A 24,668-nucleotide genomic window follows, 5' to 3' on the forward strand; every position below is an offset into this window, starting at 1 on the left:
GTGAATGAATTTTGAGGCGAGACACTACAGGTGAATAGGGTACAATTTTTAACTAGCAGATGTCACCATGAAACTTTCCCAGTTGATTACTACCTACATTAAGATGAGAAAAAAAAATATTTTCGCCATGTTTTTTGGAATAAAATGTTATATAAATCAGGCTAGGAATAATATATTTACAAATCTCTCAGTAAATGTCTTCATAATATAACTAGGTACAAGACTGGAAAGTTTGGTGTATATGTGCTACTGAAGTTTTCAGTAGCTACTTTTCTGGAGTATGAGAGAAAAGTCATTTTGAGAAAACGGCTTATCATCAGCCAATGAGATTGCGCATTCAGCCTTTTAATTTCACGATTGGTTGCTGATAAAAAGGAAATTATCATATTTGGATCCGACAGCATTGTACAGGAGAGAGAGCTTTCCAGCGGTGCATGTGATGACAGGGAGCAGACAGAGATCGCGGAGCAGCATGTTGATTAAGAACGCCAACTTTTGTTAAATTTATGAGAAAGAGTGTAGTAAAATAAAGACCTAAATGTGTATTTCGGACTTTTTTTCACCACAAGTCTGAAGACAAATAGCCCAAAATCTAAAAATTGACCAGTAAAAAAAAAAAACGATGTTTTTGCCTGCCGTGTCTCGCCTTAAATGAAGAGACACACACACACATATGAGGCTCTGTGTGATGATAAACGTTCAGGCACCTGCTCACTCTCAGTCTATAATGCACAGGGGCCTATTAATGAGTGTCGTCTCATATTAAACTAGAAAATTTACAGCAGGACAGTTTTATACAGGATCAGGTCACTTCTTACCATGAACAATCACCCTTCCTGTTCAGGGTTGGGCAAATATTCACAAATTAGCAGTCCAACAAACGTTTTGTGACAAAAAAAATTGAATTAATACATTTTCTTAAATTATTCATATTAATTCCCTGATAGAAAGGTAAATGTCTTTTCTAATGAAATATGTATACGCTCAATACTGCCAAAACATTTAAAGTGCCCTTATTAAGCTTTTTCTAATATTACGCAGTGTGTAAGATAGCTGTTTGTGAATGTAAAAGGTCTGCAAAGTTTTAAAGATCAAAGTGCATGACAAATAAAGTTATTGCCTCCTATAAAAAAATAAAAAAACTATTCTGAACTGCCCGAAACGAGTCCAGTTTCACTTCCGTAACATATATATAAAATTTACATAATGCCCGCCTATGGTCTTCATTGGCTGCCTGTGAACAATGTCTACTTTGCCCCGCCCTCAAACACTGTAGTCGTAGCTGAGACTGGAAGAGTTTAGTTCTTGTTGTCGACATTTAGAAAAGACGCTGTTTCTGTGCTGTAAATCCACTTTGCATGCACTTCAAAAGGATAAGGACTCGTGCTGAAATTGACACTTAAAAAAAACACGGCATTGTTACTGTTCGTATAACTGTGTAAGTGCTGAGGAAGCCTCCGGAGCTAAAAAATAAAATAAAAAATCAGATATGGTCAGTTCAGGTATAGGCGTTTTTCTTTTATCCTGACACGTGCTGTAAGCAGTAGACCAATCACAACCGACTGGGCCATCTGACCAATCAGAGCACTTTAACACAGCCATTAAAATATATTTACATTTTGTCATGCAGCACCACACCAATTTAATGTTTCAAGAAAACTTGACAGAAATAATTATTTACATTAAAAGTAACCTACTGATTATATATTTTAGTCCATCTTGAAGACTGTAGCATCAATTATATATATATAAGTATGGGTCAGTATGATTTTTTTTATGTTTTTCAAAGAGGTAGCACCCTGCCAAGGATGCATTTATTTAATAAGAATAAAGCTACACAGAAATATTGTTACAATTCCCTTCTGTGATAAATGTCCTGACCAATAACTTGGATCCTTTTTCCATTTGATATGGGAATGTGAAAATGTAAAAAAAAAATTGGAATGAGGTATGTGCTATCTTATCGAAAATCATAAAATATCCTATACCGGTGATCCCCTCTGTATTATTACTGAATGATGATTCTCAGTTTGATTTCTCTAAGCTGTCTGGCTGGCCGGTTTAACGTCTGCAAAAAAACTGATAGCTCAACACTGGCTCCCACCACATCCCCTGGATATATACAAGTGGTTGATTCAGCTTCAGGACATATAATGTTGGAAATATCCAAAGCTCGGCTGAACTCGGCACAAATCTCAACATTAAAAACCTGGACTGAAGCTACTGAGAAGATCTCCAAGTATATTGCGAAAAGCAATGATCAGGAATCAGATTGAATACCTTAACACTTTATCCCTCCTCTTGTTTTTTTGTTGTTGTTTTTATTTTATTTTTTTTGGGGGGGGGGGGGGGGGGGGGGGGTATTCATGTTTTATCATTCCTGCGGCTTTGTTTTTCTGTTAACATATGTATCCATTATGTACCCCATTGTAAAGAGAGGGAAGGATTGGTAGGTGGGGAGTGGATTTCATACGCGTTTTCATGTTCTCATTCTGGCTTGTTTATTGTCAAGAAATGAAAATATCATTAATAAAAATAAAAATGTATAACCGAAAAAATTTACAATTTAAAATAAATGTTTACAACAAATTTGAGTATATTTAAAGGGGTGGTAAAACACGATTTCACTTTTCTGACTTTAGTTAGTGTGTAATGTTGCTGTTTGAGCATAAACAACATCTGCAAAGTTACAACTTTCAAAGTTTAAAGCAAAGGGAGATATTTGCTTTTAAAGAAATCAATTTCTAAGAACTACAAAAAACGGCCAGTAGGGACTACACGACATTCCTGCGGGCTTGCTGACATCACTAAGCCCAATATTTACATAAACCCCTCCTCCGATGAAGGATTCGCACAACGGCTAGTCCTGAAAGATGGAGCAGTTCCAACTTTAAAAAACAGAAACTGTTTACGGGCCACAACCTGTAAATATGATTTATTTTTCGTCGTTGTGTTTTCCTTTGATAGTTCGTATTGTTAATTGTACGTTGTAGCAAGGAAGTAAACGAAGGACAACGCTGTTTGGCTCCACAAACCAGTTTGTTAAATGCTAACGTTAATTCATACTTATCCGACAAACACATACAAACTTCTGTTTAATATCACCAGCGCAGCGAACTTGGAATGTTCGTGGTTGTTGTCGTTTATGTGATCATTGTAAATTATTCTTTGATTATAGCTTTTATGTATTGTTTATCTACATGCTTGTTTATCTACAGGCATGCTAAACATGGTTTTGTGTTTGATTTGGCTACTGTTGTAAAGCCAATGTTTAGTGTTCATATTGGATTAATAGTTCAGGCGACAGATATTTAGCTACAATCGTTCTAAATATACAAAAGTAACAGTGTCATATAGCGATCTGCAGTCTTAAAAAACATACCTTTCTGAAACGTGCTTTAACAGCCGTTCTTGAACAGTTTCTGCTCGATCCTATCCTCTAACATTCTCTGGGTCTGATTCGGGCTCAAACTGGTATGGCAATATTGACGCCGTTGTTTACTGAAGCACAAACTACCGGTAAAGATAAGGGGGCGTGACGTTTCCGAACAACATGCACTTGGAGGTTAGCGAATCACAACACACTGGGCCAGCTAACCAATCTGAGCCCATTGCGTATTTTAAAGGGGGGGGGGGGGGGGGGGGTATTCATGTTTTATCATTCCTGCGGCTTTGTTTTTCTGTTAACATATGTATCCATTATGTACCCCATTGTAAAGAGAGGGAAGGATTGGTAGGTGGGGAGTGGATTTCATACGCGTTTTCATGTTCTCATTCTGGCTTGTTTATTGTCAAGAAATGGGGGGGGGGGGGGGCCTTCATAGAACGCGGAAATCATCCGACCGTTTTTACAAGGAGGGACAGAGCAGTGTAGAATAATGGTTAAATATGTGAAAAATAATGCGAATTTTTAAAAACGAAGCATGAACACATGTTACAGTGCACCCCACAAACACAATCAAGCCTTCGAAAAAAGGCATTTTACCACCCCTTTAAAAATGTCATTTATTCCTGTGATGTGATTTTCAGCATCATTACTTCATCAGTCAACAGTGTCACGTGATCCTTCAGAAATCATTCTAATATGCTTATTTTGCTGCTCAAGAAATATTATATTTATTATTATCAATGTTGAAATCAGTTGTGCTGCTTCATATTTTTGTGGAAACTATCATTTTTTTCAGGATTCTTTGATGAATAGAAAAGTTCAAAAGCATTTATTTGATATAGATATATATCTTTTCTGTCACTTTTGATCAATTTAATGCATCTTACTGACCCCAAACCTTCATTTCAACAAATTAACAAAAAAACAATTCTACATCCTCTTTGCTACAATACCTCAATTCAAACTGAATAGGATTCAAACGCATTCTCAAAAGCAGTTCACATTCAAATCAGACTCTCTCAATCAACTCAGGTGAAATAAAATGATCTTGCTGTAGCGCTGTAGATTCAGCAGATGTGCAGTGTCATCGGAGAATAACGGTGCAGTAAACACTGACACACACACAACTGCATGCTTACACACACACACTGTAAATTCAAGCAGCTTTATAACTGTCAGATGCAATGCTGTTCACCTGCTCCCCTTCCATAAGAAACCTCCCACAGTTACTGCCCAACAAATTACACTGCCAATTACAGGCCCATTCACACACACACACACACACACACACACACACACACACAAGCAAAAACATAATTTTGTGCTACTTTAATTATCTTGACAGATTATTTTTAACTAAAGAAAATTTAAAATGGTCATACAATAAATGTGTTCTTCTTGTTTCCTTATTGGCTCAAAAAAGGCCAACTTTAAGGTACATATTTAAAGGCCGTTCTCTTTATTAACCTGTCCTGAAATTCTTACCCTAAATTTATTTTTCATTCAACCATTTACAGCTCTTCCTAGCATCTTACGCTATTCCTCCCACTCATCCTCTCACTGCTAGGGGTGATGTGTGGATCATCCCTGATTGGTGGAATACAGTTTGAGTGACAGATTGATGGAGTGATGCCGCAGCGTGTTTTCACAGACCAAGAGAGGTCAGAAGAGGTAATGAGGCCATCAAAATGCAGAAATGGAGACCTAAAAACAGAAAGTGGCGGTTGGGGAGGAGCTGGGGCTGTTTTTTCTTGCTCTTTCTAAAGAGAAAAAAAGGAACAGTTTGCCCCAAAAAATGTAATAGTCAAAATTCACAAAAAAAATAAAATAAAAAAAATAAAAATCCTTCCTGCTGTCAATCTCAATTTAAATTGTGGTGCCAGTCATCTATGATGTGTAGTCATGAGACATGTGAAACCAATGATGCCTGATGATGTCATTGATTCTATTACTTATTCTATTGGTTCTATTACTTACAGAAAGCTACAGTAGTGGAGCGGCTAAGTGCTTATGTTTGGCAGAATCGTTCAGTTTATGATACTAGCGTGAAAATTGGCATGAGCAGTCTCCATGGGTCACTTGACAAGAAAATTGTCCAAGCCACTTGAAATTTCAAGATGGTGGCCATTTTTCAAGATGGCCGACACCTTAGTGGAGCAGTAAAGTGATATAGTGGTTTATTTGGTGATACAAGCATGGGAATTGGCATGAGCAGTCTCTGTGGGTCACTTGACAATAAGCCACCTACAGCTACTTGAAATTTCAAGATGGCGGCCATTTTTCAAGATGGCCACCACCTTAGTGGAGCAATTAGGCTTAAGAAATTAAGATACAAGAATGAAAATTGCCATGAGCCTAATTGCTCCACTAAGGTGGTGGCCATCTTGAAAAATGGACGCCATCTTGAAATTTCAAGTAGCTGTTGGTGGCTTATTGTCTAGTGACCATCAGAGACTGCTCAGGCCAATTTTCATGTTTGTATCACCAAATAAACCACTATATCACTTAACTGCTCCACTAAGGTGTCGGCCATCTTGAAAAATGGCCGCCATCTTGAAATTTCAAGTAGCTGTGGGTGGCTTATTGTCTAGTGACCATCAGAGACTGCTCATGCCAATTTTCATGCTTGTATCACCAAATAAACCACTATATCACTTAACTGCTCCACTAAGGTGTTGGCCATCTTGAAAAAAGAAAAATCTTGAAATTTCAAGTGGCTCGGACAATTTTCTTGTCAAGTGACCCATGGAGACTGCTCATGCCAATTTTCACGCTTGTATCATAAACTGAACGATTATATCACTTAGCCGCTCCACTACAGCAGAGGCCTAAGTTTTCAGTGAATAACAACTTTTGCAATCCTTTTTTTTTTGTGTGCTTTTTTGTTCTTATAGCAAAATGCAAGTGATTATTTGGACGAATTTCACTTGTCAAAAAAATGTCCTGGTCATTATTCACCTCAGAATCAAAATTGAAAACAATTACCATACATTTTTCTTTTTTTCTTTTTTTAAATGAAGCTTTTTGGGGGGACTTTTTTGTATTGCAACATTATTTTAATCGCAATTCAACACTTTCCCAGTTCTCATTTGTGGAAAACAAACGTATTCCCATATTACTTGAAATAATTAATAATAATAATAATAATAATAATAAAAAGAAAAGAAAAGAAAAGAAAAGAAAAAAGAAAAAAAGAAGAAGAAAAAAACATATAATAACTTAAAATATTGTAAAATATTTATAGACCATGGTAAATATTGTTGTATTGTGTTTATTTATGTTGATTAAATAAAATAAAAATATAACTTTTTTCTGTAATACACTAATGAAAATGCCCATTTAGATGTGAATTACAAATAAATGAAATGTATTGCAGCAATGAAAATGGCAGATGCAACAAAAAAAAGTTTTATGAACCTAAAATAAGTTTGATATTCATTATGTAAAAAATAAATGTATAAAAAAATATCTTTTGACTTTGTGGTGAAATGTCACCTGGACATGTTTGAAAATAAATTATACAAGCTGCAACTTACAAGATGACTCAGAGAGACTCTACATTGAACAATCCAAATCTCTTTGGGTTTTCCGCAGTTCTGATGAAGACCGAGAATTTCGGGTAAGTGGCTAAATATGCCGGTCCTCCTCTGTCCCTCAGACTGCAGGCTTAATCATCAAGCCTCGGTAAACAACATCAGCTAAATACAGCTCTCTCGCTCACACTCGCTCACTCTCACCCTACTTTTATTTACTCAGAATGACAGATTGAAAAGAGAAAAAAATAACTGTGGCTTTGAAGATTTTCTGTAGGGAGGAGTGTGGGATGTATATAGACACACAATATAAACATCAGCCGGTGTGTGTGTGTGTGTGTGTGTGTGTGTGTGTGTGTGTGTGTGTGTGTGTGTGTGTGTGTGTGTGTGTGTGTGTGTGTGTGTGTGTGTGTGTGTGTGTGTGTGTGTGTGTGTGTGGAGAGAGAGAAAGTTGTCTACTTTACTCTACCAAATTACCTCATGTCAGGGATTAGAAGAGGATGGGCCAGAAGGATGATGGGAAAAGGAGAGAAGGATAGGTTGAAGTTGAAAAAAGTGCTGATAGACAGAGCATGAGAGAGAGAGGGAAAGGGGGGGTTCTGTTGATCTCAGTTGGGGGTGATGAATATGGAGAAAAAAGCAGAGAGCGAAATAACTAAATAAAGGGAATTCAAGAACATTATCCGCATTCCAAACGTATGACACTGTTTCTGGAATTCAAGCCAGAATATTTAAATTAGTCTGATCATAAGACATCAGGAAAATAAAACTGACCCTATTTGCCCTCTTAATGCAAATCATTGGTTCATGTTGTTAAAAAGAGGTTTATCTTTGTAATCTTTTATTTAAAAAAAAGAATACATAAATAAATAAATTACATGATAAAATATGTATTATAAAATATATCATTTAAAATAAAATATTTGAAAAAATGAATACATTTGAAAATATTAATAATATTAAACAAAATTTTAAAAAATGTATAAAATAAAATAAATTAATGACGCACCTAACATGTCTTCTCATTCAATATCATGTTTGACTTAGAAATAGATCACATCATGAAAGAAAAATGAAGTGAATGCTACTGCAAGTTGATTTTAAGAAGTGAAGTGTTGTACATTACCTCTGGTATTTGAATGGCATACGGCTGGTTGTGAAATGTTGGAGCATTGTCATTTACATCTCCGATCTGAATGTTCACTGTATCCTTGACGACCTAAAAGTCAAATGAAATCAAATAGCAGAGGCTTTTGAGAACGTTCTACTAATTCTACACTGAATCACAAAAAAAAAGTCTATAGTAATTATAAATAGAAAAGAAATGTTCATCAAGTGTTAAAAGTTTCGGCCGGTAAGATTTCACTTATGCTCAACAAGGCTGTAATTATTATATATAAACAGTAATATTTTTCAATATTATAACATTTTAAAATATCAATTTTAATGTATTTTAAATTGTAATTTATTCCAGCGATGTCAAAGCTGAATGTTCAGCATCATTACTCCAGTCTTCATGATCACATGTCACATGATCCTTCAGAAATCATTCTAATATGCTGATTTTTAATGTCTTAGCTGAATAAAAGTATTACTTTCTCTTTTCTTATCTTTAAAATTGTACATTTTTGAACATTAAAAGTAAAGGTTGCATAGACCTTAGAGACAGATGGATGGATAAAAAGGTGGACAGAGATGGATAGATAGATGATCGCTAGCTCACCCCTTGACTGTCACTGACGGAGAACTCCACCTGCATCTCTGACTTAGTCTGAAGAGACGAAAACAAAAAACACACAACAAACAGCAGCATTATATCACAAGTGTCAGCTCCAGTTGGACAGTCATTCATCTCATGGTTTTCCTCACCTCCCTGTCGAGCGGCTGTCTCAGCCACACCACCCCAGTCGTCTCCTGCACTGCGAAGTACCGCATGGCCTCTTCCCCGACCACCCCGAAAATCAACGGCTCACCGTCCGGATCGACCGCCTGCAGCTGGGTAATGGACGTACCTGAACACACAGACAGAGACAATGAATGACATTTAAGACAAAATTCATATTATGAAAAGCTGAATTTCACTTAAAGTGGTACTTCACCACTGGCAAAATGGGCTTTCAATAAAGCGGGGCTGCTTTTACAGTAGATAGGCAAAATACATTTACATTGGTGCTTCCTGACTAGAGAAAACAGAGAAGGTAGGAAAACTTCAACACCCATAATGCACTGGGCATGTTGCGGTCCAAGGCCACTCCCACCAGTTTGCTATGGATACACTTACCAGAGTCAAATACCGCTTTTCTTTAGTAGGAAATACTTCTTAGCAAACTTTTAACCATAATGGTTTCGACTTGTATTGGCTCCTGGGTGCAAGAAATCAAAGAGTAAATATTTAGAGGGAGTGAGTTACTTTCCAGTGAAGGATCCAGAGTGTTGTTGGCAGCGGCTAAAGGCTGCAAAGAATCATAAATATGGAGAGAACGCCGCAACAGAAAATCTGAAAAACCTCTGTGTATTTAGTCAACCTTTAAATCTGGATGACCACGAACACTAGCCTGACAAGCCAGACCCACATCAAGATGTTGGGTCTGGGAACACACCATTGGCACGGCTCAATCCGAGGGGCGGGATCAACGGTTGTCTTTCAAATTCCCTCTGCACGCAATAGGATATCGCTACAACCAACCAGAGCGTTTTACCACCAGCAGAGCTAGTTGATAGATTAAACTTTTGCCGTATCCGGTCGGCAAAACTCCGAACACATCTTCCTTTTTTAAGAATGACTTCAATGCCGTTCTTTGTTCTTTTCTCAAAGAAAAGCTTAACTTCAAGTCCTCCAGAGTCGCGGCCAAAGCCGATTCGAGAGACCGCTGTTCGCCAGCAGCAGCCGCCATTCTTTGTTTTCAAGTAGCAGGGAATATACGCAGAACCGTCACAACTCTGCCGTCATTATGTTAAGCCCGCCCACCGACTCTATACACAATGTGATTGGCCTGACTAGAGTTTGTTTTTTCCAGCTCGCAAGCCAACGGAGAGTTGCTAGACGACACTGGCTGCAAAATAAAATGTGCCTTTAAAATGAACATTCCTTCAGATATTTTAGTCAAGTGCAAAGCTCTGACCTTGAAAAGCAGTTATTTTAATATTTCATTCTTTCTTCATCTCTCATTAATCAAAATCTAAACAAACTAACCCTTATAAATGAGTTTTTTCACCTCTTTATTCTCTCATTCCTTCTCTTAAACAGTCTCAGTATCCCAAAACCTGTTACAATATAACCAGAAGCAACAATGACACCCTCTAAGCTCTTTATACATCACACACACATGGAGTCTGTGTGTCTGGTAACAGGTGTGCGTTTATGAAGACACCTGGCGAGGGGGTCCCTGACTCATTCCAGCTTTAGTTCTGCTGACAGAAGCCTAATGCTGCAAATCCTACAATAATGAGAAAGACCAACAAACAGATCAGGCTGAATCCCTTCCACAGCCATAAACACACACACACACACACACACACACACACACTCAGAATATTTTATTTTACACACATTCAAATGCACTCACATAAATAGGTACGATATAACATGGTGCTAGAAACACCAAGGCCGTGGGTTCAGTTCCAATGGATGAAATTTGTACTTTAAAAGCCACTTTGAATAAAAACCCCTGCCAAACGCATAAATGCATAGCAATCAATATATACAGCTATTCTGGTCAAACTATACAAAGCACCTCTTTCATATCCAGACACATCTAGGAACCACAAAGGTCAATAACTTAAACTACATGCACACATACAGTGATGTGAAGTAACCCATACTCGGAATTTGTCCTCTGCATTTAACCCATCCAAGTTAGTGCACACACATTAGCAGTGAGTAGTGAACACACACACTGCAAGCCATGGAGGACACACACACACCCAGAGAAGTGGGCAGCCATTCACTGCGGCGCCCGAGGAGCGATTCCTGCCAGTAGAGAAACGAACCCGTGACCTTTGGGTTACAAGTCTGACTCTCTAACCATTATGCCACAAATACACATTTATTCATATACACAATACAGCGTGAAAGAGGTGAAAACACCTCTAATTAATGGGAGGATTTATGAACTGCGCTCTCTGTTTATAATGAGATTTATGCAAATTCTGCAGCTTTCAGTGTGAGTAATAATTTGGTTGAAGACGGTGCAAATTAAGCATTTTACGTTACACTTATTAATAATAAAGACTTCCCCCTCTCTGTTTCCTGTTTTTAGGGTGTGGGGATCCATTGTGTGTGGCCAGGAGAAGGAATGCTGGGTAACAAATGGCTGTTCTGGGTCAGTTATGTGTGTCTGAGCATAAAGGGATTGTGGGATACGTTAAAGGGGACATATCATGAAAATCTGACTTTTTCCGTTTTTAAGTGCTATAATCGGGTCCCCGGTGCATCTACCAACCCAGAAAACATGAAAAGTGACAACCCAGTTGTTTTATTAAGCCTTTCTCTGCAAGCATGTCCAAAAATAAGCCGATTAGATTTCGCTCCCCTTCTGATGTAGGAAGGGGATCTTATTATAATATTACCGCCCCTTAATCTGCACGTTTCCACCCACGGCGACGCCATTTGGTTTTTGCAAGCGGCAACAGTGTAACCAGTTCTAACGCAATGGCAAAAGTTCCAGCAAAGCATGCAAACTGTTCTGTCATTGGCTGCTCAGACCAGCACAGAACATCTTATAAAGTCTTATATAAAGACCTGTCTTATAAAGACCTCAGGGAACTGTGTCAACTTGTGTAAAAGTTAAACATGACGGTACACGCAAGTCGATGAGATGAATCAATGTAACTCCACAACAACTACATAAATGTATCCACTAACCATTCAGAAACGTCCAGGTGTAGTCTAAAAGTTGCAATCTCTCTAGTCTCTCCGTAAGGCGGCACGCTACTGGTTATTTCTGAGATTCGCGTGTTTTGTTATTGTATCCGAAGCTCGTGTAAAGGATCGGCCTCTTCTGAACGGAGGCGGGGAGAAGCAGCTCATTTGCATTTAAAGGGACACACACAAAAACTGCGTGTTTTTGCTCACACCCAAAAAGGGGTATAACTTTGACAAGCTATAATATATGATCTGGGGGGTATTTTGAGCTGAAATTTCACGGATACACTTTAATTTCGAAATGCTAGAATGTTTTTTGTTTTTTTTACGTTGCGGTTCAGGGCTTCCGTCATAAAATGTCACCTTTAAAAAGAGACTGAAAATATGTGTAAAATTCAGTCTGCAAGACAAACCGTGGCTCCGTTTCATTATTTTTATTACAAATAATTTAAATAATTAATAGAAATTTTATTTTTATTGTTTTATTTTATTTTTAATTTATTGTTTTTTAATTGTTTATATTTTTTATATTAATAAAACAGTAAATTGTATTAAATGAATATAAATTATTACATATATATTACAATTATATTTATATTTATTATAAATTATATTTATAAACAATTCTCACTTTGTGCTTCATCAATGATAGATATTTTTCACTTGTCGCAATGCATAATGGGATTGCATTATATGCAACATGACATTCTAAGCACAAAAATATATAACTCGAATAAATATTTTTCTAAATTATTCTAAACAATTTTAACTACACTTTTTATTATGAAATGTATTAAAATAAAATAATTTTCACTTGTTGCAAAGTACAGGATTGCGTTATCTGCAACCTTAAGCACAAAAATGCATAATACAAACAAATATATGTATTATTTTAAAATGTATTCTAAACCATCCTTTTTGTATTAAAAGAATTATATGTATAATGCGTTTTAAACATATTTAATATCATTTATCATATTTTATTTGTTATATTTTTATACATTTAATTTAAATTATATTTATAAACATTTCTTCATTCCATCTTTGGAGGAATAAAATAATCCATGGATTATTCCAGCTGTCGCAATGCATTATGGTATTGTATTATCTGTAAATTATACATTCAATTTGTCCTCAGAAGGAAACAGTCACACTGCTTAGCATTGGGAAGCACACTATGTAGGCAGCTCACAAGGTATTGAAACAGTCTTCGTGTTGGTATGTGATGAGTATGTATGTGCGTTTTATGTGAGAATGTGTAAAGCAGTGACACTCACATTCTCTCTGTTCTCTCTCGCTCAGGCTGATAGATGATGCTATTTAGGCCTCGGTGAGGCCAGTATTATGCTTTTGACTGATACACCGCACATTAACAGACCCCACAGCCGAGAAGAACTGACAAGAGCAATGTGCCTGCGGGCTCATCTATCTCTCTCTCGCAGTCACAGGCCATCTCAGCAAGTGTGTAGAACGTTTTATTTCAGAGAATGTAACTCATGTTGAACAGTGACCGGACAACACAAACTCCTGGACAAAACAACATTAAGTCAGACTGCCACATGTGATAAAAATGAAGCACAAACAGAAACCTGAACATTTGTGAACAGCCTAAAGGGATATTTCACCCAAAAAAGGAAAATTCTGTCATTCTTTTACTCACTCTCATGTCGTCCCAAACCTATATTGACTTTCTTTTGCAGAACACAACATGTGATGTTAGGCAGAATGTGCAAGCTGCTCTTCTCCACAACAAAAGAAGCAAATAGGGACCAGAGTCTGTCAAGCTCTAAAAAGTACAAAAAAACACCATAAAAGTAATGCGTATGACTCATGAGCTATATTTCAAGTCTTCTGACGCCACACCATAGCTTTGTGTGAGGAACGTCATTCACTGATGATTTCATGGGTTTAGAAGACTTGGAATATAGTGCATGAGTCATATGGACTACTTTTATGTTACTGAATAATCATTTATGATCTGAAGCCAATATAAACAAAACGCAACTGAAAAAAAGCACTGTGGATAATGGTACTTTGATATATTATGCAATACTGAATGATTCTCATATGCATATACTATGGAATGTGCATGGTTTCCCAATGAATATCATGGGTTTCACACTGTAGGACCAAAAATTGTTGGCTTTTTTTTTTGTTTGTTTTTTTGTAAGGGACAGAAATACTACATATTTTATTTTAATTCTAAGATCATAAGCCCTTAATGGGATAGAAAATTCTGTCGTAATTTATTCACTCATGTTACAAACCTGTGTGACTTTCTTCTGTCTAACACAAAAGAAGAATGTTGGCTTTCATTGAAATGTCCATGACATGTCCCAAAAAAACCCCATTTTTATAAGTGATAGAAATAAAATAAACATTCAGTAAGTAGTATTTCTAAGATCATACACCCTTAAAAGGAGACATCACCCAAATTGTCAGAATATTGTGGCATGATTTACTCACCTTCATGTTGTTCCAAACCAGTATGACTTTCTTTCTTCAGCGGAACACTAAATATGACATGTTGAGGTCCAAACATTACTGGACCCCATTGACTTTCATTTTAGTTTTTAGTTTTTTTTTTTTAAATATCTTCTTTTGTGCTCCACTGAAGAAAGATATACTGCAGTGTTTCCAATACATTGATTTATCTGTGGCGGCACGGCAAAATATCAACATTGACCACCACTAATAGATTTCAGTGCTTCCCATTCAATAACTAGACTGTGATGGCCAAAAAAATATTTAAATTCACATAATAACATAAAAGGTCTTCAATGTCGTGTTTTGCACCATTGCTGTCAAAGCATTTCACTAAATTTGTAATGAGACGCGTTTGTAAACTTGTTTTCCGCCAAAATAAAAGCTCGACTGTAGTTTCCGTCAAAATAAAAGCTCACGTGGTTTGCATGTGCAGAAATTGGGACAAAACTAATTATGAAAGTTTCATTTATATTTCAGTACATTTGTTTTACAAAATATGGCTATTACTGTCATGGGAATATTATTTGTATTATTATTTGTAGTAGTAGTAGTAGTAGTAGTAGTAGTAGTAGAAGAAGTAGTAGTATGTAGTGTAATGTAGACAGACACCATATCACAACTAAAAAGTCCCCTTTAAAGTTCAGGTACAAGTCAATGCACAGAATTTTTCTTTGTTCAATTTTCTACACTGAATATGGGTTGGAGCTCTTAATTTAATTTTGAACTCTCAAAGTGCACCATATTTATGAATTTAACTGGTACAACATTTTCTTATGGGGGGACATACCCCCGGACCCCCGTAGAGGGACTGAGGTCCATCCACCACAGTTTCACAAAATCCTGTGGGAAACACTGTACTGGTTTGGAATGAAATGTGATGATGAAAGAATGAATACGATTTGGGTGAACTATCCCTTTAAGGATCTTACTCCGTGTCTACACCGGATGTGACAGTTGTCATCTTTAAGCTGTCTACACTGGATGCGACAAAGCGTCTGTTGCATATCCATTTGTTCTTCAGGTCAGAAGTAGAGTGTCTTGCGAGTGCTTAAAGTATGTGAGAAATAGAACGGGCCATCAGTGTACTGTTGGGAATTTGTCGTGTCAAGTCGCTCCGTGCCGTGCCACATCCAGTGTAGACAGCATGATTATAATGGGTTTTATCTGCAGAACAGCACAGGAATAACTTACATTTTAAGATATATTAAATTACAAAACAGTTATTTTAAACTATAAATAATATCTCACCATATATTACCGTTTTACTGTATTTTTGATCAAATAAATGCAGCCTAGGTGAGAACAAGAGAAGTCTTTCAAAAACATTTTGACCAGTAGTGTATTTACACTGTGGTACTAATGATTACCACATTCATATATCAAAGTATTTGTATGGTTCTCCAATGCCACTGTATTACTGTAACATGATACCTGAAACTTAGTTGGTTAGTGCATACAGTATATGAATGAAATACACATTAATGAAACTTACAAATTACAACGGAATGCATGTATAGGTGGCTAAACTGTGTGCGGATAAAAGAGAGAGAGAAAAAACGACAGAAAGAGAATGAAAGATTGAGAGAGGGCGAGTATGAGATGTGATTGTGTAGAGATGCTGGCAGTCAAGTGTTTTATGTAGCTCCTGGTCTGTTGGAGAGCAGGCTGCTGGGGCCAGTAAATCAGCTCAAAGAGAGCATCCATCCCTAGATAGATCAATAGACTTTCAGCCCCTGTGACTACACAAAAGCTCATCTGGGGGCCCACAGGGGCCTGGGGTCACGACTCCACCATCACACCACCAACTTTATTACCATCATCTCAACTGTAATGTTGTACTGCAATAGAGAGACATATACACACACAAACACACACACACATGCAGTTCAGAGAAACACATTCGAAAACAACGAAAAGCAGCGTCCTAAATTATCACAAAAGAGAGGAAAAACTCCAGTAGAGTTTTAGAACAGATTCCAAATGTCCTCAGATTTGCCAAGATAAGTCTGCAATTAAAGTGATAGTTCCCCAAAAAATCAAGCGTAGCGTCAATTCTGGCAGATCACGTTAGTCAAGCTCGCATCAGCTGACTCTCAGCTGATCCTCTACCTATAGGAATACGACGCCTATCACTGTATACTGTACATATATAAGCTACTTCAGTATTATCAGCAGCTATCGCGTTTCTCAGGAGCCAATTACCCTCCCCCATCCCCAGCTCCTCCTCTCGTCAGTCAGGATTTGGGAATTCTGATTCCCCCTGAATCAGACTAAAATTCTCTAATTATGTTGTACATTAAAATGAATTAATGATATCTGCATTACATTCATGTTTGTTCTGTTCTGTTAACCCTAATGGGGTTTATTGCTGCTCTTATCCATACTAGGCTGCATGGATGCGCAGGGAGTTCTTGCCCAGAACAGAACCTTACCGCCAATCCTAACTGTATGCTAACTGTCAATCGTATTTGACGATAGTGGTCCTGACAGAAATGAAAATTCTGTCTTTAATTACTCACTCTCATGTCGTTCCAAACCCGTAAGACTTTCGTTCTTCTTCAGAACACAAATGAAGATCTTTTTAATAAAATCTGAGAGCTTTCAATGTGGTAGTTGTGTAGCATTGACAGCATTGACAGCTACACAACTACCACTTTGCTGTGTGGGCGTGGCCTAAGTCTCATGAGCTCTAAAAGAGCAACTTCAGAGCTATAACATTAATAAATAGTATAAACTATTAATAAATAATTCAGAGGCAGTGTGAGGAATGTTTGGGTCAGTTGACATAACCATTACTCGTCCAGTTGGACTGTGTTTCATTTACACCATCAGGTGTCACATTATTGTTTATTTTATTTTTTTTTTAAACAGAATGTAGCAGAATGCCGTTTTTAAGTACTAAAAATATTTTTAACTTGACATGCAGTTTTGCAATGCTCATGGTGCGAGACGCTGAAAAAAAAACATTCTGTCTTCTTTCATTCGTTGGTTAAAATTTCTTTCTGCTGTTGAATACAAAAAAATATATTTTGAAGAATGTTAGTAACCTGAATGTTGGTCAACTGTCTGGTTACCAACATTCTTTAAAATATCTTATTTTGTGTTCAGCAACTGTAAGCTGGAGAAACTGGAAGAACTGGAAGAGAAAGCTACTCTCTGAGAGAACAAAGGAAATTAACATTTGAACTAGGGGTGGGCGATATGGCAAAAATATCATATCACGATTTTTTTCAGGAAAATCACGATTAACGATTTTATCACGATTCTTTTTATGTTGGTTTATGTTACTATTTTGTGACTTAGCATTACAGCCAATCTAATGTCCATATTTTAAAAACAAAACCTTAGGTAACAAAATAAAAAAATGGCAGACAGGGGTGAAGATAAATATAGTTGTCATTATTTTCTTTGTTATTAAATATTAAGATCAAAGATACACATTACACATACACAACTTAATATACAAATTAAATAGGCTAAACAGTGCTTTATGTTTTCAGCTACAGGTGTATTTAACAGTAGCATTGAAGAAAGTAATTAAATGAACAAATATGAAAATAAAACAAAACAGACTTCACTGTATAAATTATACATTGATACTTATTAAAGCTACTATTAAAGTTATCAGTCAAGAGCAGTGAGTGATTTTCTCTTTGCATTTTGTTGTTTTATTCAAATTATCATAAATTCAAATTATCATAATTTACTCTCTCAAGTTGTTTTAAACTCGAATAAGTTTCTTTCTTCTGTTGAAAATAAAAGTTATTTGGAAGAATGTGGGTAACCAAACAGTTGATATACCCCAGTGACTACCATAGTATATTTTTCTCCTATGGAAGTCAATGGGGACCAGCTATACTGTTTTGATAGCCACATTCTTCAAAATATTAATATTAGAAAAATATTAGAAACTATTAGAAGGAAATTAAAACAGGTTTGGAACAACATTAGAGTGCATAAATTATGAGATAATTTTTATTTTTGGGTGAACTATCCCTTTAAGGACAAGCGGCAGCGTGTTTACTATTGCTACTGTCTCTTTAAGAGCTGCGCGCGACGCGTCTAAGGCCACATTTACACATAGCCGGGTATTTAGAGAAACGAATATTTCTCCCCCTCCGTTTTCAAAAATAACATCGTGCACGCAATATCGTTTTCAAAAAAAGTTGTCGTTTAAATCAACCCGCATAAATACAAAGGGGCGGCAGTGTAAGGAGAAGGATAAAGCCATGCAAGCCAATCAGAATCCTCAAAATCGACAACGACGAATAGCACGAGCGACTTCCTGTTCCATTCAAAACAATAGACATGGCGCGAGGTTCGTTCGTGTGGACAGACAGCGAAGCAAATGCAAACAGGCCAAAAGCGTTTTCACAAAAGTAAAAATGAGTACCACTTTAACAGCATCCATGATCAAATAGTAGCCAAACAAACTCATAGACAGTATGGAACAAACTCTGAACATAGAGCGCTCACATGACGTAAGCATTTTCTGGCGCATAATGTGACGTTTGAGAACCTAAAACCCCGTTTCTCCCAGTTGACACGGCAACACATAACCGGCGTTTTCAGAAATCTCCACTTTGGCCGGAGTTTTTAGAAATAATCGTTTTCTGGGATAAAAACTGCGTTTTCGTGTAAATGACAGGCCAAAACGCAGGGAAATATCTGCGTTTTCCCATCGTGTAAACGGGGCCTAATATACACGCATTTGACAAGCAGATTTTCTCTCAATTTTCTCAAGTTTGCTTTCACTTTAGACATAACCGACTTTGTTTATGTAAACCTTGTGTGCATTTAACAGTATAAGCACAATAAGACTCGAAAGATAACTTAGTCCAGTATCCAGGCGCTGGTAGACAGGCTTTTAGTGCATGTGAGCTTCATATACGCGCTGAGAAACGCACACGTTAGAACAGTGCATCAGCACGCGAATTAAATGTTTAACCGACAAGGCATTAAAGCACATGCAAATATGAACTTTTGTGAACTGCAGTGTCCCGTTCCGCTGCGTTAACATTTTATGTGAATATACGTCACGTTGTTCAGTATGTTGGGACAGAGGCGCCAGAACAGATATAATGCACGATTCTACGATATTACGATATCGTCCACGATCAAAAATCGTCATATCGCACACCCCTAATTTGAACTCACTCTTGTGAAGTTAGCATCACCATTTGAGACGCAAAGTCTCCCCTAAGAATATACATCTCTTCCCCTCTTCCCCCACTCCCCCTCTCTCATGCTGAGATCACATGAAAATCACCCAAAAATCCATATGGTTTAAATGTGAATAATTATCATCGAGTATTATACATGTTTGATATAATTTGAAATGTCTCAGTGCGACTGGTACAAAGGTCTCATTCCCAAATAAGTAAAACAAAAGGTAATAAGGTTTTTAAGAGTTTATAGATAACTGGCACACAGAGGAGGGTGTGTCTCTAGACAAATGGTCTCCTACTCCCAAAAGGTGTCAACTCTGAATGTAAGTTCCCATTGTTAGCAGATGTTTCCATGTGAAAGAAGTTTCTGGCTATATAATGAAATGCAACAAGAGGATCAGGGCGATTCTGTACCTCAGATCAGCCCATGATGTTGAAGGTCCTCAAAGCATCATGTATTTCCTAATGTCGAGTTCGCATCTCTTCTCTTTATTCCAGAGCATTTGATGTTTTGTATTGATTATCTTTGAATTGATTATGTAATTGGTATGATATATTTACCTGACATAATAAATGGTAAACATTTGATTTTATTCTAACGGACTTGCAGTAACGAGTTAAAAGGAATAGTCAGACATTCATTCACATTTAATGATGCACAGATATCATTAAAACCTTTTCATTTATGGAGTCAGATGAAATAATAAGAAAATACATATGAGAAAATGTATTTCATTTATCAAAAATACTTTGCCACGAGAAAAGACGGTAACATGCAGAGACCTTCCCCGCTGGTCGGATGCCTACATTGGGCCGATTGAGCGCGGACTTACTTGCTTGGGAACAACTTGAGGGTGAGTAAATTATGACAGAATTTACATTTTTGGGTGAACTACCCTTTAAGATATGATGCAGAGATGTCCATTTGAGACATATTTAACATGTACCAACTGTGCAGGAAATCAGAAGTATCCTGACAACATGAAATGACATTAACACCCATTTAACTTTCATAATGTAGCCTAATGCATTTCTGAGTGAAACTGGGCGAGGAATTTTTTTTTTTTTTTACCGTAATAACTACCGTTCTAAAGTTTGGGGCCAGTAAGAGTTTTTTCGTTCGTTTTAATGTTACAAAACAAATATGTTGCATAAATGTCTTTTAATGTTACAAAACATTTCTATTTCAAATAAATCCTGTTCTTTCAAAATTGCTATTCATCAAATAATCTTGAAAAAATATATATAAGCAGCACAATTGTTTTTAACATTGATAATAATAAGAAATATTTCTTGAGCAGCAAATCAGCATATTAGAATGATTTCTGAAGGATCATGTGACACTGAAGACTGGAGTACTGTTAAAATCTGATAATATTTTTTGTTTTTTAATTTTTTTATAAAAAAAATAACTGCAGCTTTGGTCAGCATTAAAGACTAAAACATTAATAAATCTTTCCAACCCCAAATTTGTTACAAATTTGCCATTCTTCTAATATAATCTTACTGTTTGATGATGACAATAATAATTTAATCATTCTGACACTTTATTTTAAAGCTGCTAAAAACAGCAAAACTTTTCAATTTTGCCTCAGTTCCACTGAAAATGTTGACAGAACACTACTCACCGACTGAACCAGCAAAAAAATCCAAATTGCTAATCTATTTTATTATTGCATGATTAATAATAAGACAGAGACATGAAGGCCACAGTTAAACCGGAAAGCGCTGTATTACGTTATCTCATTGTCATTTAGTCACATGTACAATCCTGCAGATATCATCATTCTTAGCCCCGTCGAAAGCTTCGCCTCGAACGCGGGCGATAAACCGCACATGTTCCACGACTGCAACTCTGATACATGATTCACAGCCTCGAATTCATTACCCATTGTGTTAATGGCGGGTGTTTCATTAATAGGGCTGAACTGTAAATCAAAGAGGCTGTTAATTGGCTTTGTGTCATAATCTCCGTCTAAAGCCGTTCTTCATCCGTGTGCCCGTAATGTCTTAACGCCTGAGTTTCCTCTCCACTAATGAGCACAGGCACTGAAGCACAGGGGCCCTAATTTGTTTATAGGCTATTGAAAAAGGTTAGTCCCCCCCAGAGCATGAGTTATGGTACCCTCCCTAATGTGTTCAGAGAGGAGGTAAATACCATGAGCCGCGTTTGTGGGGGAGAAAAGGTGTAAGCAGCATAAATGATTGATTTGAATTTCTTTCTTGTATAGGCGATGTTAGGTCTCTCTTCGGGTGATCCGTGCAAATCTGTTTCTCCTCATGTTTTATGTGAGCATATTTCCATGCATAATTTGACCTGCAATACAGAGTTTATTCCATTTGATAGACCCCTGAGGAGTCAACATAATCTAATCTGACCAAACCCCCTTCAGTGACTTACTGTGCCCCAACCATAAATGACTTTAAATGTCAGAGCGGATCTGATCCCTGTGAGGGTCCGCTCAAATCAGGAGTTTCACACACACACACACACACGTTTCTGTTCCTCAACATAGTGAGCTTCCTTTCATCAAACCATCTGCAAAGGCAGCAACTGCATATAGTACACAAATACTGCCACAAAGTGCACAGGCAATTCTATTTACAATTGATCTGACATCAGTGTGGTGCTTAACTAATGCTATTAAATATGATACACAACAAACAGTTTGTCAATAAGATTTTTGTGTGTTTTTGAAAAAGGTCTCTTTATCCCAATTTGGACGGGACGATGTTTGAGTTACAATTCTTATTACCCGACGTCTGTGATTTTATGTACCGATTAGGGATGCTCCGATCCGCCTTTTTCCGCAATTGGAAATAGAATAGAAAGTAAGGATCACTTAAAATACCAATGCAGAGAAATTCAGCAGGCAATGGCATTCTGGCAAGTGTTCTAAATTGTTTAAATAAGTTGTAAATTGATTAAATATGGAAAATTATTTACAAATTAAGTGCAGATTTCAATGTACATTTATCTGTGAGTCCCCAGACTTTTTTGGACTTGTTAATCCATTATTCAAAAAGTTAAAAAACTTTTTAACGAAATTATTCAACCCCCAATTGCAAATCAGGTTTATTGGCGAAATGTACAGACTTTCAGCAGTTTGCAATGAACAACTCAAACAAAAGTCATTGAAATAGCTCAACACAACAAATGTGTCAAGTGGTTTCCAAAAATGCAACTTTTATTGACATCTGCAGTCTCAAAATTATTCAACCCCTTACTGGCAAGCATCTTTAGTACTTAGTAGAACAGCTTTTTGCTGTTATGACCTCCTGCAAACGAGATATATAACCAGACACCAGGTTCTGGCAGCATTTCTGAGGAATCTTAACCCATTCCTCATGAGCAATGGTTCAGTAATATTCTTGGGTTTGCATGCTGCAACCGCCTTCTTCAAATACCACCAGAGATTTTCTATGGGATTCAAGTCAGATGACTGTGATGGCCACTGTAGAATCTTCCAGGACTTCTTCTTCAACCAAGCTTTGGTGGAATTTGAGGTATGCTTGGGTTCATTGTCCTGTTGGAAGGTCCAATGATGCCCAAGCTTCAGCTTCCTCACTGACGGCATGACGTTTTCTCCTAGGATTTCCTGATACTTTAATGAGTCCATCTTGTCTTCCACACACTGCAGGTTTCCAGTGCCAGAGGATGCAAAGCAGCACCAGAGCATCACCAAGCCAGTGTTCTTTTCAGCATATGCTTCATTCTTCTTCCTCCAGACATACCACTGATCCATAGGGCCAAAAAGTTCCCTTTTCGAGGAAAAAATTCAAAAAAGTGTTTGATCACCAGATTTGAGTCATCATTGCAAAAAAATGTGTGTATATATATATTCTGTTTATACTGTATTCTATATCTATATCTATATGTATTCTACCAGTCAAAAGTTTGTACACACGAATGGGAAAGTGTGTTAAAAGTGTGTTTTTGACTGGTACTGTACTATAATATACACATAAATAACATTGCTACTGTATTATAATATTCACAAATAATATCGGCCGATATATTGATATCGGGCTGTTTTACTCCCTAATATTGGCATTGGCCCCCAAAAATCCATATCGGTCGGGCTCTAAAAATAAGTAAGTACGTTTTTAAACAGATAAATATACATTGAATAAAATCTGTACTTAATTTGTATATAATTTTCCATATTTAATCAAATTACAACTTATTTAAACAATTTAGAACACTTAATTTGCCAGAATGCCATTGCCTGCTGAATTTCTCTGAATTGTATTTTAAGTGATTCCTTACTTTCTATTCAATTTCCAATTCAACTTCCTGTAAGGTGTGGCCAATCCAATTAAATTGAAAGCCAATACTTCAATTTTGAATTTCCTGCCGCCTGGATATATCTACCATGGTATAAATCGTCAAGCAGAACCTCTACTGGCTGACACATTTCTATGTATCATCATACCTTCCAGCTCTAGTCAGCACATTTACATACAGAGAGGCCTTTGTGTGAGTGTGTTCCACAGAGGCACATTAGGGCACATCCAGGCGGCTCATTTCCATGGATAAAACTCTAGAGAGCACGCTGGGTCAGTCCCTCAGGAGAGCTATCAAACGCTACTGATAAAGACTGTGTGTATTACTGTGTCAGATCACACCAGTACAAAAAAATTTAGCGCTACATTCATGACAACATAGGGTTAAGTGCCAGACAGGAAAATGGTAATCCAAAAACAATGTTAAAACAGAAGCTCAACACATAATGAAAAATAGTAAAAACAGCTTCTGCGTGCTGTCGGCAACAATCGAGGACTCCATTCAAGCTATAAATTCCCCCTTCTGTATCCAATTAATTTCAGGAAGTAAATTAAGTGGTGGAAGCATTCTGACAAATATTTATTTGGGACTCTATATAAAGGCTTTTTCATACCAACGGCAACATGACAAAGCAAATTGGCCCAAAAAATAGCTGCTTAAAATTTGACCCAAAATGAATTAACGAAAGTGAGACACAAATTTCCGCCAGTCTCTAAAAACAGTTCACACACCTAAACAAAACAGAAATCAAAATCAATATATGCTGCAAGCAAGCAATAAATAAATAAATAGTTAAATAAAATAAATAAATTCAGAAAAAAAGTCATATTTGTTATAGATACAGTAAATATTTAGTATGAATATTTATATATAAATGTATTCCTTTGATATACAATTTTGTGAATAAGTATATATAAAATATACAAATCGTAAATGTTTA

General features: G+C 36.8%; 1 protein-coding gene across 1 annotated transcript in view; it reads right to left on the bottom strand.

Moving 5' to 3' along the window:
* cdh23 (cadherin-related 23) overlaps positions 1-24,668 on the bottom strand; it is a 270,521-nt gene that overhangs the window by 199,031 nt on the left and 46,822 nt on the right. The window contains exons 4-6 of the mRNA XM_082153247.1: positions 8,791-8,933; positions 8,645-8,692; positions 8,048-8,140 (exon numbers count right to left, since the gene is read on the bottom strand). Coding sequence (XP_082009373.1) covers positions 8,048-8,140; positions 8,645-8,692; positions 8,791-8,933 — 284 coding nt within the window. The remainder of the gene's footprint in view (positions 1-8,047; positions 8,141-8,644; positions 8,693-8,790; positions 8,934-24,668) is intronic.

This window comes from Leuciscus leuciscus (assembly GCF_965113295.1).
Source record: "Leuciscus leuciscus genome assembly, chromosome: 22".
Lineage (NCBI taxonomy): Eukaryota > Metazoa > Chordata > Actinopteri > Cypriniformes > Leuciscidae > Leuciscus > Leuciscus leuciscus.